At 41.9% G+C, this 15,502-nt stretch overlaps 1 protein-coding gene across 8 annotated transcripts in view; it reads left to right on the top strand.

Annotated features, from left to right (window-relative positions):
• The window catches only part of PTPN13 (protein tyrosine phosphatase non-receptor type 13), a 1,030,035-nt gene that overhangs the window by 779,029 nt on the left and 235,504 nt on the right, over window positions 1-15,502 (top strand). For all 8 annotated transcript variants that reach the window (XM_078676288.1, XM_078676281.1, XM_078676285.1 and 5 more), the window contains 2 exons: window positions 848-1,016; window positions 11,637-11,795. In XM_078676288.1, coding sequence (XP_078532414.1) covers window positions 848-1,016; window positions 11,637-11,795 — 328 coding nt within the window. The remainder of the gene's footprint in view (window positions 1-847; window positions 1,017-11,636; window positions 11,796-15,502) is intronic.

Below are 15,502 nucleotides of genomic sequence, written 5' to 3'. Positions count from 1 at the left end.
ATCCCTGTATCTTAAGAGTAAGTGCTATCTTGCATCTGATTTTCATGTTTTCCGAATAGTATTTGATATCACACTTCTGCATTTTCTGAACACTGCAAATAACAGATTTTGTTATTACCATATTTAATTGCACTCTATAGAATGACTAAATTAGGATAGCCTTCTGGGTTGGTCGAGCCAGATGTCAAACCCGCCCTCTGTGGATTTCAGAAGATGTCAGCAACAAAATATAACTCAACTGATGCATCTTTTATCCTCATTAAAAGCAGTGTATGTCTATAAAAATAAACATTTGATTTTGCATAGAAGAGGCTGCCACAGTGGCCCACTTCATCCAGGATTTGAATGTGCATAATTGTAATAGTTAAAAACAAAAAATACATGTTAACTCACAGGTTTTCCATTGGTCTAAGTTTTAACAGTTTTATCTAGTTTCAAATAATCCTGTGGGGATTTCTTGCTGTATTGTATTTGCTCCTCCCTCTTGAAAGTGGTTCTCAATGTCTTGCACAGTACCATCACCACACTAGCCTTAACTGCTAGCACAATCCTTGAGTATTTTGTATTTATACAGTATTTATTTCTGATTTGGGACATGACAATATATAACCTTTACAGAGACCTTTCTTTAGAGAAAAAGTGCCATGTAAATTGTAGCCAGGAAGACACAATTAAAATAACTTTCGGGAAATTATTTTAAAAAATGTGTACAATCTAGAAGGCTATTGAGTAAACAAATGAACAAATAAAATAGATCTGCTTTTTTAAAACAATGTTTTGATTTATAGTAATAAATGTGAGTGAATGTAATTATTCTACATTTGGTACATCTGTTTTTTTTGTATAGCAACCCACCGTCCCCCGTACCATTTGATATCACACTAGTGCAGAGTGATAAGTATGATACGAAGTCTATCTCCAGTGACAGGCTACCGGAAGCCTACTTCACCACTGTGTCTGATGTCGAGCATTGCCAGGACTTGATGCACAACTGTCAGGTTGAAGAATTTGAGCCAGTGAGTTCTCTTGCTTTGTTTTTTTTCTGCACAAAAAGAAATGTGTATTGTTAAATGGGTATTATCAATTGACCCTTCCTTGAATTATTCCACACACCAGATAAAGACACTGAAATTGTATAAAAATTACAACCATCTGTGTCTTTGGTGAGGTTCTTTTCATCAACCCTCAAAAAAGCAGTCTACTCAAGCACCTTTTTTATTCATGTCATGCACTCACCTGGTCCCAAACGCAGAGATGACACTGGAGTCGGTGCTGTACCTCCCATCCCTCTCAGGAAAATACAAGATCCAGAGACGAAATTCCTAAATCACGCACTGTCCTGAGGGGCAAGGGACAAAAAATAAGAAAAGAGAGACTTGCGGTACTTGGTCTGTTCTTCAGCGATGAACACTGCATAGCAGGATGTGTCACTTCTGTGTTGGCAAAGGTAGGGATGTATGCTTTTGTTAAGACGCAATACACTTGAAGCAACAAGAAAAGGCAATTGCCTTTGGTACACTAGCAGGTCTTCTTATACTGTGCCATTGCATTAACTTTAGTAACATTCACTTACATGCTTCTTCTACATTACTGCATGAAAGTAGGATAAACCAGTTCACAGACAGGAATCTCTGAAAGCTTCGGGATGAATTCATAAGACTGATTGGAGCCTCTGACGCTTCCAGGATTAAACTCAGAACATGGGTTGGAGTTACTGGCACACCCAAGGTCACACTTGAAACATGAGTTGGAGCTTCTGGCACTCCCAAGGTTACACTTGAAGCATAGATTGGATTTTCCGAACTGCCAAGGCCAGACTCTAAATATGGATTGGATTTTCTGGCCCTCCCAAGCTTACACTTGAAATAGCGATTGGAGTGTGGCACTCCCAAGATATACTAGAAACACTGATCTTGGTACAAAGATCACACATGAATCAAACGCTCCGAGGAGAATTCTCAAAGCATTACTGTTCATCTGAGAAATACAGAGCAAAGTCTTTAGTCCTTGTGTAAGCACGGTTCAAATGCAAGGTTGTAGGAAGGGTCCCGAGTATGAACAATCAAGGTGAACTGGAGGGAAGCCACTTGAAGACAAATCTATATTCTTGAATACACGTACACTTCGTCCTGCTTACCACTATTAAAGGATAGTGCTATTATAACTGTTCACACTCATAGAATTTTAGTCTTTAGTTCATGAGCTAGGTTGCTTGAGGTGTGAATAATTCAAGTTCTCACTTTTTATAGAACGTTGAAACGCTTAGGGAACAACTGGGCCGTGGATGTTCATAACCACTTGGAACAGCAGGCAGTTTAAAAACTATAGTAGTGTGCTGTCTGGAGGGTACTATTATATCACATTATGCAGCCTTCCTCAATATCATAATACAGTGCAATAACCAGTGCCAGTCTGTGGAGCCTTATTGAAATCCATTACATTGACTGAGAATGAAAAAACTCTGCAACTGATCAAGATCTATTCAAACCACAGTGGGCTGTAAAAAAGCCTTGCTATTGCTGATCTTTGCAATTTAGGCTGCAGAGGGAATGTCAAATTAGAAAGAAGGAAACTTAAACGCAAACACGTTAACTTCACTCTATGGATGAAAGGAGACAATCAGTAACAGTGAATGCGATAGAGCTGTAGACACTGTCTGTACTGCCATCTTGATCACCTTAAAAACATTGATTCTTTCAACATAGTGAAACCTATATAACACAAACTCGATACCAATTAGCACATTACTTTAAAAAACTGTTGTTATGGAGGCCTTAATTTCTACCTGACTGACCCCTCTGAAGTTGGATAGATATTTTTTGTATTCTGAAATGCAAGATCAGATAACAAACTCTTAAGCTTTGTCCAATAAAATCCACTTTTTGTTTGCAATTATACGAACATGGTAATGTTATGCATCTGATGATGTTAGGACTTCCTTTGGACTTAAACAGTGTGCAAAGTCACTGATCTAACAGATGTAGTAAGTAAGTAAGTATTGGACTTATAAAGTGCGAACTAAGCTTAAGGGCGTCAAGGCGCTAATGCAACTAAGAGGAGGCAACGGACTAGACAACACGCTCATACTGAAGTATGTGAGAAAAGCCAGGTTTTTAAGCTCCTACGGAAGATGGAGTGAGAAGGTTGACCAGAAAGCTCTTCCGGGAGGGAGTTCCACAGCCTTGCCGCAGTCAGCAAGAACGCTCTACCTCCCACCTATATTTTCTAAACTTGGGAAGTGCTAACAGGTTTTTATTAGAGGAGCGAAGAGGTCTGCTAGGGACATATCGCTGAAACATCGACTTGATGCCCTCAGGACCTACGCCATAGTAGGCCTTATGAATCAAGCAGAGGGACTTGAAAAGGATCCTTTGATCAAGAGGCAACCAGTGCAGTGACCTGATTGCTGCAGTGCCTGGAGGAAAGTTTGGGAGATTCGTCACCAGTCTAGCCGCAGCCCTCTGCACCAACTGCAGACGTTGCACAAGATCCTTGTTAATGCCCAAATATAGGGCATTTCAATATTCCAGTCTGGACGTTACCAGTGCTACCACAGCCTGCTTGCGTGCTTCAAAGGAAAGAAAGTGAGCAATTTTTCGAAGGACCCTAATAATGCCAGAACAGGTGGAGATGGTCCTTCTAACCTGGCGCTCCACGGAAAGAGAACTGTCAACAATGACACCTGATTCTTTCCATGAGAAACCTGACCGGGGCAGGCACCTAGGCTGGCAGGCCACCAGTCAGTAGACCAGATGTCCTGATTACCACCGATGATCACTACCTCTGTCTTGTCTCCGTTTAATTTCATGTAATTTTCCACCATCCAGGAGGAAAGGGCCTGTATGCAGAGCTTGAAGTTAAGGGCAAAATCCCTGATGTTATGGGATATGGAGACCATAATTTGGGTGTCGTCCGCATAGGACAGCACATGAAGCCCAAATAATCTAACAACCTTTGCCAGGGGTGCAACATAAATGTTAAAAAGTGTTGGGCTCAGGGAAAAGCCCTGAGGCACACCACAATACAAGGATTTAGAAGCTGAGTAGAAAGGGCCAAATTTCACGGTTTGGGCCCTGTCAGTGAGAAAAGAAGAAAGAAGCCTCAAAGCCGAGCCTCCGATCCCTACCTCCCTGAGGCGTTGAACCATCCTTTGGGGAGACAGGGTATCAAAGGCAGCGGCGAGGGCAAGGAGAACAAGCAAAGTTGTATGCCCTTTATCCACTTTAGTACGGATGTTATTGAAGACAGTGCTGAGTGCAGTTTCCGTGATGGCTACTAAATCCGTGCTGAGAAGCATCAAGCAAAGAATGATCCTTAAGATAAGTACTAAGATGGGCGTTTGGATGAGTCTCCAGCATCTTAGCAGGGACCGGCAGGAGAGAGATCGGTCGATAGTTTTTCAATTCTCCCGGGGCCAAGGAAGGCTTTTTTAGCAATGGCTTCACTAAAGCCGTCTTCCATAAGGTGGGGTACAACCCTTCAGAAATTATCATATTGAGAACAGCCGTAAGGTGTGGGCGAATGACTTTGATAGATTTTTAACACCTTAATGGGACAGGGATCCAAGGGAAGAGCCTGATTTGACTAAATCTAGGAGGTGATCAGTCTCCTCCGAAACATGAGAGGCCTAGAAGAATCCTCCAATGGAAAAGCATCGCTAGAATGGAGGGCGATGGAAACCGAGAACAGGGTGCAAAAAGCTTTCCTCCATTGGGCTCTTCTTTTTGTGCTAAAAATTATGTAATTAGTTATAAACCCCTTGTTTGTAGAGAAGTAGGGATCTAAGATTGGGGTCTCAGGGTGTGTTCTTAGCAGAGTATGTTTAAAGTATTTGGCTGCTTTTTTTGAGAGGTCAGGAGGGTACTTAATGAATGAAATTTGACTTATAAAGCGCATGGCTGCCCGGGAGCGTACCAGCGCTATAGAACAGAGGACAACTGAGAAAGTGCCTAGGTCTTACACATCCTGAGGAAAGAGAAACGTTTTAAGGAGCTTTAGGAATTTCAAGTAACTTGGTTCGGTTCGCAGCCTAACCGGGAGGGCATTCCACAGGGTCGCCGTATTGACAGAGAATCGACGCCCTCCAGTCCGAACCTTCTTGACTCTTTGAACTATGGTCAAATTTCCATGGTCCGAACGCAAGGCCCTGATAGCCTTATACGGACGGACCAAGCTCCCTAGAATAGGGGGCCCCTTGTTCTGAAGAGTTTTATGGGCAATGCACAGGGACTTGAATTTAATCCTTTCCCGTATTGGCAGCCAGTGAAGGGCTTTGAGTGCAGGTTTGGCCGATACTCTACGAGATGTGCCAGTAAGCAGCCTAGCCGCCGAGTTCTGAACGCGTTGGAGGGTGTTAATGGTCGATTCTGGGGCGGCCAAAAACAGGGCATTGCTATAGTCTAATCTAGACAGAATTAGCCCTTGAATAAGCAACTTCCTAGAATGAGCTGGTAATAAAGGGAGGATCTTACGGGCTGACCGGAGCAGGCCCACGCAAATACCAGCTGTCTTTTTAGCTTGTGTCCTAAAAGAAAGGTCTTGCTCAAGCCATACTCCCAAGCTTTTAAGATCGTTCTTAGGGGTGGGGGGAGCCCCAAACATGAGGGCCAAATTGAATCCGGAAGAGATGTTACCTGATGGCCTAGAAGCATAAGCTCTGTTTTTGCGCCATTCAATTTAAGGCGCAAGCTGCTCATCCATGAATGAATTTCCGAAAGGCAGCCATACAAGTTTTCTGTGCAGACTTTCTCTTGGGAAAGCGAGACGACAAGTTGGGTGTCGTCTGCGTAAGTAATAACTTTAATCCCAAAGGGGGTGACCACATCCTCCAGTGGGGCCATGTACACATTAAACAAGGTAGGGCTCAAAGACGAGCCCTGTGGGACTCCACACTGGAGGGGGATTAATTTGGAGCGTGCACAGCCTTCCCAGACTTGAAAAGTTCTATTCCTCAGGAAGGAAGTGAACCACATCAGCACTGTACCAGCTACTCCTAGATTAGACAGGCGTTGGATTAAGATCTTATGGTCCACAGTGTCAAAGGCTGCACTTAGATCCAGAAGGATCATCACCACTGATCCTCCTGAATCCAAGATGCACCTTGCCTCCTCGACCACTGCTATCATAGCGGACTCAGTGCCCTGACCTGGGCGAAAACCCGTTTGGGAGTTGCTGAGTTGCCTATTAGTTTCCAAGAAGGAGGAGAGCTGCTGATTAGCAATCTTCTCCGCAATTTTGCTGAGACCTGGCAGCAATAAAATTGGTCGAAAATTGGCCATCTGCACAGGGTCAAGTTCTGGCTTTTTTAATAGCGCTTTTACTATAGCCTGCTTCCAACTAGGGGAACAGAACCCTGAGCGAAAGAGGCCTTAATCAGGTCCGTGGCTAAGGGGGAGATGGTGGGAGCCACGCGTTTCAAAATACGCATAGGCGCAGGGTCATTGGGAGATCCGCTTTTCATGGAGGACAGGGCAGCTTGGAAGTCTTCCCTTGAGACCCGAGCTAAGGAGTCTAAAACAGGGCCACAAGTATGGGCAGTGAATTCCGCAGAGTCAAATGTTTGAGCACATTCTGGCAAGGATTTTAGTATGTTTTGTATTTTGCTATAAAAAAATACCGCCAATTGGTTGCATTTGGCTTCCGACGCATCCTGCACCATCGGAGGGCTCGGGATTTTGAGGAGATCTTTCACAATCTTGAATGTCTCTCTGGATGAATTAGAGGGCATTCTAATTTTTTCCTCTAAAAAGGCGGCCTGGGCCGTTTTCCTGGCTAATTTGTAGGTCCTCATGGCCGCTTTATATTCGGCTTTATTATGGGAGGCCCATTGTCTCCTCCACGATCGTTCCAATTTTTTAGGTTTCTAAGCTCTTGGGAGTACCATGATGATTTAAAAATCCTGCTCTTTTTTCAATTTTTTTCTTAGGTAGGACAAAGTCGAGAGAGCTATTCAACCAGTTGGTGAAATTTTTATCCGCCTCCCATGGATCCGGGTCAGAAAGGGGAGCAGTCTGCTCCAGTCTGAGGGTCCAGTCATCGAGGGCGAGCTTAGACCATACGCTCTCTAAGGTCCGTGGCGCCTGTGACCGCGGTTGGTCAGTATTAGTTTGCCAGGTAAATGGGACCAGAAAATGGTCAGACCAGGGTAGAGGACTGGGGGGACTTGATTCTAAATGTAAAATGTTCGAAAATATCGGGTCAAGGAGATGCCCCATGTTATGCGTAGTGTCCTTGTTTTTCAGAGGGAGCTCAAACGATTTTAACTCCCATTTGAGGTCTGTTGCCACCTTATCAGATGAATCTTCAAAATGGAAATTTAAGTCCCCTAGTACCATAAAATTAGATGATACAGAGGTAAGAGCGATCGTAGTTTCTAATAGAGATCCCACAAATTGCCCTGGGCTGCCAGGAGGGTGATATATGAGAAGGCCAGATAGAGATTTGTTGGGGGTGATCTGCAAACTAAAATTAACACTTTCACAGTCAGCGATTCCACCTTCAAGTATTCTGCAAACAAACCTATCCCTATATACTATGGCCAGCCCGCCTCCCTTCCCAAGGGTTCTGTTGTGGTACTGCATAAGAAATCCCTGAGGCAACGCACTAACAATATCTGCCTCTGAATTAGGGGACAGCCATGTTTCTGTTAAAAACAATATGTCCAGTTTAACGTCCTGGATCAATAGGTTAATTTCTACAGAGTGCTTCGGTACATATCTGCAATTTAGCAGTGCCAAATTAAGGTGTTTCTTAGTCTGTTCGGTGGTACTCTCGTCTGAGATAGATTTAACAGGACGATTACCTTTCGGGCGGGGGTCATCTGGGCTGAATATCAGTTGGTCTGAAGAGGTCATTCTGAGTCTTAATTGAAGAAGCATTTCCCGCGAGATGTGTATCTTGTGCTCAGATGAAATGGCCAAGGTTTCTGGCCCTAGGCCCAGACGGGCCCAGACGGGCTTGCCTCTGGCGCGCCTCTGGCGCGCCCACTGCGCCCGCCCGCTGTGCGGACTGGAGGTGATATGCATTCTTTAGTGCCTAGGCCCCAAATCGGCCTGAGCACTAGACCGCTGACCTGGTCCTCCCGCAAGATGGCGCCCGAAGTCTGCGCCGGGGGGAATAAGGCCGGTGGATGTCACGAGCCCAAACTCGGCTCGGTGCAGATGTAAGAGATCCCTGGGGGGCAGTCACGACAGTGAGCGATGCGCAGTAAGTGCACGAATAAAATAAACAAAAAAGCACAAAGAAATGCGTGAATTAAAAATTGCAGCAGAAGCACCACAAATGTATACAATTAAAAGGTCAGAGTGCCCTGACTCCCGGCTTCCGCCTCAGGAGTCCTTGTTCTATAGAATGTATGTATGTTGTCCTGTGCGCTCCATTGTGAAGTTGACGCTTCTTTGTAGGGGTAGAGAGGTAGGGGGAGTGTGTGAGAGGGGTGATGTCAGGCGTGAGGTGGAAGGAGTTATGAGCGGACGTGTGTTTTGGCCAGTAAAGGGGCCAGTCCTGTGTAAGCAGGGATGTGATTATGTAAAATGCTGTGATAGGGAGGGAGATGATGAGAGGGGGGAGAAGAGGACGGGCGGTCATGACGGGTGGTGAGGGCAAAAGGGGAGCCACTAACAAGGCTAGGTCGGTATAGGCACAACAATGGTGTAGGAACTGGGTAGTAAAGATAGGGCTAGGTAATACTCTCATCTGTGTACCTGAGAGCGTGAGTACTGTTGGATGTTGTCTGTTTCTGCTCGGGAATAACCCATTCCCAATGACAATGAGGTCAGTCTAAGATGGCTGCCTGATTTTCAGGAGATATCTTGAGCTCAGAGAGGTAGTCCTATCGCTCTTTCTATGAATGGGACAGCTTTGGGGCGAAGTCCCATGTCCCTCTCTATATGCGATGTGATGTAATTGCTCCTTTCTTCCTTTCTAAGATGAGTTGTGAGGTGAAGTCCTCTGCCTCTTTCCGTCTTTTTCAGTGTGGAGTGAGTAGTCCTATTTCTATTAGTGTCAGAATGAGTGCTATTTTGCCAGGAAAGGGGATCTGGTGTAAGTCCTCGTTCAAAATTCCAAAATAGGTTCCCTGTAATACACCGTTGAGCCGGTAGAAATGCAGGAGAATTGTTGATTATGCGGGGGGCGACCAACCAGCAAGCGGAGTCTTGGGCAGAAAGGAAAAAATAAATAAAGTAGCCCTCCCACAATTCTTGGAACTCTGCCCTCATCCTTAGTGAGCTTGGGCCGAAGTGTGACCTGTTTTGAATGAGTGAGGATCCCTAATGGATCTTTTTCCTAGTTACTTGATATAGCTTCATCTTTGGTGGTTGGAGTTTGTGAGGAAAGGACTCTATTGGCACACTTCTGATCTTCTAAAAAAAAGGAAATGACATTAATGATACACTTTAATTCCTAGGTTAACTAAGGCCTGTTCACGATTGGGATGCACATCCTGTTTTGGGCAGACTCCTGTTTCACCTAAAGCAGGATTACATTGGGTGCACAATTTTTTGGTGTTCGTCCCTGCTATTTTCTGCTGGTGTAACCTTGCACAAATTGTAGGAGCAAGTAGGATAAATGCTTTCTCCGCACATGCTGGCATGGATGGAGAATGACACGCATTCTTAGCATATTATTCCCTATTTGCCAATACTTGGGTGCAGATATGCTAATCTGCTAAATTTACCAGTACAGTTGAGCAGACATGAATTACATAAGATTTTGGTAAGAGATGCAAATGGATAAAAGATGATTAATGCCCCAAAACTGAATGTCCTCCAATAGGAGCTTCACAACATAATAATTTTAAGGCATGTTGCAATACTAGGTTAAAAAAAACTATCTGTAACTAGAAGCAATATTTCCGTTAAAAATACAGACGGCCATCTTAAATCTTTCCTGCTGATGCTACTACATCAGACAACATTGAATTAATCCTGCTACTACTCAAGATGAATACTACTACATTTTTCTGATGGTTGAATATTTCGCTTTATAATCTGCGATTTGAAAAGTGCTAACACAAACTCTCCTCCAAAATTTTTTCCATATGATCCCTGTCCCTCTCAAAGAGACTGCGGCTTATTCTCACCCCATTACAGAATTCATAAAGGAAAGTAGGCAAGACTCCTTTTATTCTGAAATCTTGAAGCAGGTTAATAGTGTGGACATGTAGCATCGGAACTAATATTGGAACAAACTTTGCTATAACAATGCAGTCAAAACTGTTTATAGTGTATTTATGACAAAATCTACAAAATAAAATACTGTCACCTTCATCTGAATGTTCTTTGCTGGAAATCTTTGTGACTGCCTCCTAGATACCATAAAAACACCAACACTCCTCCCTAACTTGTTTTTGCACATCTATAGGAGTGTCTTGAAGCAACAGAAACAATACCGTTTTCTGTGTTCTAACATTATGATGAATCATTTACTGACTTTTCCTTCCCACACCTTTTTGAATATCTTGCTTTCACCATGACTGCAGCTGGTAAGAAACAAGCTAGAGGTTCTGATTGTTTTTCATGGCCCACATGGCCAGGGAGTGTGATTGAAATATTGGCATTATATTTGATACGTTATTCTTACCTGTCGATCGATTTTATTAAAAAATAAACTAGAAAATTTCTTATGCCTTTACGCTGAAAGTTATTTAAGGAGACAAAGGTCTGCAGGAGATAAAGAGACAAAGGTCTGCATTTTGGAATGGGAGAAAGAGGTAAGAATGTGGCAGTTGCTTCGTCAGTACCCACTGGTCATGAACCAAAAAGGCCTCCCTAATATCTTGGTGCCAGACGTGTCTAGTAGGAAGAACTAAACAGACTAAACGGTGGCCTGGAAATGTATGACATTTGAAGTCATCCTGAAAAAGCTCAGAACTAAATATTTCCTGTTATTTCATTAGATGTCCTTACCTATTACCTACCGTTCCCCAATTTAATATATGCTCATCTACAACAGAGTTATACTAGTAAAAGTTGCAGTCCTTTACATACTCGTAAGGAGGATGAAAGGGTTACACAGTTACACTGGCCATGCAGGATAGTAACCATTTACTTGTCAGTGATTCTGCATCCTGCGGCAAGAATTTAAGAACTATTCTTAAGTGCAACTGTCAAAATATTTGTTGAACTTAAAAATGTGGGATGTTACAGCTTTGATTGATGCTAATGTGATATTCTGAAGGCTAGGGTTAATGGTCCTTCTATCAAAGGCTTATGATGTCTTCATTGTAAAGACAAACCCTAGTTTTAAATACTGCCATTCTACAGTCAACACCTTTTTTTTAGACACGTTTGACTGCATAGCAGCTATCCTCTATTCCCTATTGACCGTTAGAAAAGTGACATTTATAGGTGAAATGTTCACTATAGAGCTGCTGCCAAATTGGTTCCTCATCATGTGTGGCTATAATCCAATACTGTGTGACGGTTTTTCCATGGGATATTGCCAGATACATTTGGAGAATCAGTTCAGCAACACTGCCAATGCTCCATTTAATTGGTGGAAAGTCATAATCTTCTCACTGGGTGCACATATCATGCACATGTACCAAACCTGGGTCTCCTACAACTTGTTTATGAATGTGAGTCAAATGCCTGAAAACCAGACTTGTTTGTTGATCTGTCATTTTCCACACCCAGGAAGTAGAACTCCATGTCACCCTCACTAAATCAGAAAAGGGCAGTCTGGGCTTCACTGTGACCAAGGCTAGCAATCGTGTCGGCTGTTACATTCATGACATTGTTCAAGATCCTGCCAAAAGTGATGGGAGGCTGCAACCTGGTGACAGGCTCATAAAGGTAAGAGATAGAATTATTATTTGGGTTATCTCCTAACTTCCACAAATTACTAGAGAACTGACCTCACCAGGGAGCCTTTGTCCATGAAAACTACCAAGTCCCAACCAGTCTTGATCATAATTGTGGCTTATGTTACCATTAGTTAAGTCTGTGGGGCACTAGAAGTATCCATTTTATTGATTTTTAGGCCCAGCCAGTTGTAAATCACATTTTGTATCTAGCCAGCTATGATACATCTTGAACATGTTTGAGGAAACATATCTTCATCCTCTTGATTCACAATATATTTTGCAGAATGCATCTGAAATGGATGGTTTCAATTACGAGCTAATATGCTTACAAGTTTTGGTTTCACTATTTGTCAATCATCAACCACTTTTTAGGAACCACAGTTTAGGGTTATTCATATTGTATGTTTGGTATGTGTTCATTTCTTCTAAAATGTTTAAATGACGTTTAGCGCACACCTCAAAAGATCTGAATGAATTATTGTGGGCTCTAATGCAGTCTTTACTATGACATGTATTAGCTTCCTTTCCTTCAAAAGTGAATATTACATTTGTCAGTTCCTTTCTCCCTCATAAGAGGCGTTTTCTTTGTGCCCTAATTACTGCTTTATACCACCCGGGGCCCTAACCCTTAAAAGAGCAGAGGAATGCTAGATCTCCCATTTCCAAAATTTCTTAGCCTATCCACTTAAAGTAAGCTAGTTTCAGAAGTAAAGAATTAGATTTTAACAGAGAAGCACATTAGGAAAAGTTCTTAAAAACATTGATCATACCATTTTTGAAGAGGTAATGGAGGTGATGTTATGAAACTATAACTATTTCATTACTTTTAAATAAATTAGTTACCAAGGGTTTTAGAATACGTTCCCTATATTTTGGGTATTCCACCACAATATTGAGTATTAAATATCTTGTCCAAACATTGTGTACAGAATATTGACTTCTACAGTATTGTGAAAACAAGTACTTACAGTTTGGTATATATTTACTATTATAAACTCCACACCTAGGTACCTTGAAAATAAGTATATTGCCATTCATAACCCCACATCTATTTACCTTGACGATATACATCATAGAACGTAGATTTTTTTAAAATACATACCAAAAGGATAGCAAGTGCACATGCAATGTATTAACACTATCATTATGCAACATACCAAAACATGTCACAGCTGTGACAGTTCTTGTAGCACAAACTTTTTAGATAGACCATGCAAAAAGGATTGCAGCACAAGACTGACAATATATAATTGGGCTCTACCCACAGCAGATGTGTATGCTAAGTTCTCCACAAAGTGTAACACTCTAGGCTTAATCATTGATGTGAGCTTCTAAACGAATAAGAAGATTGATGATACTAGATTCACCTTTAGAAGATCACGTACTTTTCATTTGTCTGGAACCAGACTTGCAACATTTATAAACATTTGAAGAATGCATTGGATTGCAGTGTCTGACTTTAACCTCCAAAATATCTTTCAAGCAATATGTATTAGTTTCCATTTTGAAAAATACCTTTTTACTTTGCCTTCCCTGGTAAATTGTGATAAAATAATGTATTTAGAAGAGTTAAGAGTCTTCAATATTTTTCGAAAAATAAAGTGGAATATAATCTCAACACAAGGACTGGTCACATTGGTTATCTATTCTGATGAGCTAAGTAACAACATCCGTTGTATCAAGGATTTACAGTATCAATTAATCAATATTGTAACGTAAGAACCACAAAACAGAGTAACCGACCATAAGGTATTATAAAATTGTAAAAGGTCAGCACCATTAAACATTATAAAACAACAGTATACCATAAATCCGATTGTTTGATGACATCAATTTACAATTCATAAATCAAAATTGTCTTCTTTAAATTAATTCCCTCAATAGAAGAGTCCAGTTTTATAAGAATAAATAAAACTTAAAAAAGGTAACCATAAGCCCAAAACCCTCAACACTTTTTAATTAAGACAAGCCCTGGACTTCACCACAGATTTCAGATAACCAACAATGAAGAAAATACAATCGTCCTTAAGCAGTTGTAGATACAGGAGAGCTGGGCGCGCCTGAGCAAAATTCAGCTTTTTTAAAGTAGAGACAAAAAAAAAAATATTTGGAACCTCATAAAATTTACAGAAGAACATAAAGTGTAGCAGGTCCTGTGGAGACTCACCGTCGCAGCCACTGGATGCAAGCTGCTGGCCTCTACTGCACCCCATGGGGAAGGCAAGCAGGAGGTGAAAGAGGTCCAAGCGAAACCTTGTCAATAAAAATTGTTCATAAACAGATAGGAACCCAAGGAGATACGGCTCAGCTAATGGGGTTGTCTTAAGCATTAAAAATTTACGAATGCTTGGTTTCTGCAGCTCGGCTCTTCCCTTTCCAATTTTCTTAAACTGATAAAGGACTCAATTATTATCCTCACATCCTTATTGGTTATTACATCAGGATTAGTAAAACGTTCAGCTCGTCCCAGTTTTTCAAAGCTACTCTTAATGTATCTAAACCAAGGTATATTAATCTCAGGGTCCAGGCACATACAATCCTATAAAATCAAATGACAAAGTGTGAGGCCCTCGTTTAACCAGGTTTTAATAAAAATATCAGGGGTCAGAGTGCCAAAGTGTCGCTTAAATAAGGTACCCCCAATTCCTCGTGTACCACTAGGTTGGGCGTGCCCTGGGGTACACCTAACATACGCTTTAGAAAGGAATTCTCGGCTACCTGAAAAGCATCTGTAGCAATATACCCACACAGTTCACTCCCCTAGGCGGCTGTGGCTACACTTCTTGCCTGGTAGATCTTCAACAGGGCAGATATAGGTCTATTGCCCAGTTTAGAGGCAAAGTTAAAAATAGCTGTGTTCATCTTCGCCAAGTCCCCCTTCTTCCTTTGTTTAAGGGGACCCCATTTAAGCTGGTCGTCTAGGTTAACCCAGAGATAAGATAAAGCCTTGGTTCGGGGTACCTTAACTGTACCTACCCTGAAATGAAAACGTTTTTCGGCGTATCCCTACTTCCATAACAAAAGATTTTGAGTTATTATTTTATTTATTTTGAAAGTTTTATATAGCGCGAACAAGATCTTTGCAGATATCAGAGCGCTTTACAAGTACAAGGGGGTGATAGAGTAGTAATTGAGGTAATTAAGGTACAAGGTGCATAGTTACATAGGTAGGATAAAATACAAGGGGTAGGTCACAGGTGAGGTAGTGTCGGTCCAATGACCATAGTCAAACAGTTGCGCCAATGGTATCACAGTACAAAAATAAGGAGCATATACTTGTTTAAGCGTGCTTAAAATGCTTTTGGAGATAGCATGAAGGAATAGTTGAGGTAGGTGTGTGCAGGGTGTATAGTCACACAGGTGCATCAGTAGTACGAGAGTAGGGTTAAGGTGGTGTAGGTAGAGTGTGCAAAGTCAAACAGGTGCGTCAAACAATATAAAATATACAAAGTGGGAACGTATACAATCAAGTAGGTCGATAATACAAGTAATACAAATAGACCAAGGGGTCAGGCAGGTAGTACAGAGCGGAATCATGAGAAATACAGAATAATAGATCATGTGTATTTAGCCATAAGGATCGCTTTTACTTCTTTCTTAAAAAGTTTGTTGGAGGAGATGAGCCTGGTTTCACTAGGGAGTGAGTTCCAGATCCTGGGTGCCATTCCTGAGAAGGAGCGTTTATAGGTTTTTTCC

Source organism: Lissotriton helveticus, chromosome 2_1 (assembly GCF_964261635.1).
Source record: "Lissotriton helveticus chromosome 2_1, aLisHel1.1, whole genome shotgun sequence".
Taxonomy (NCBI): domain Eukaryota; kingdom Metazoa; phylum Chordata; class Amphibia; order Caudata; family Salamandridae; genus Lissotriton; species Lissotriton helveticus.
This window is presented reverse-complemented; position numbering and strand designations above follow the sequence as displayed.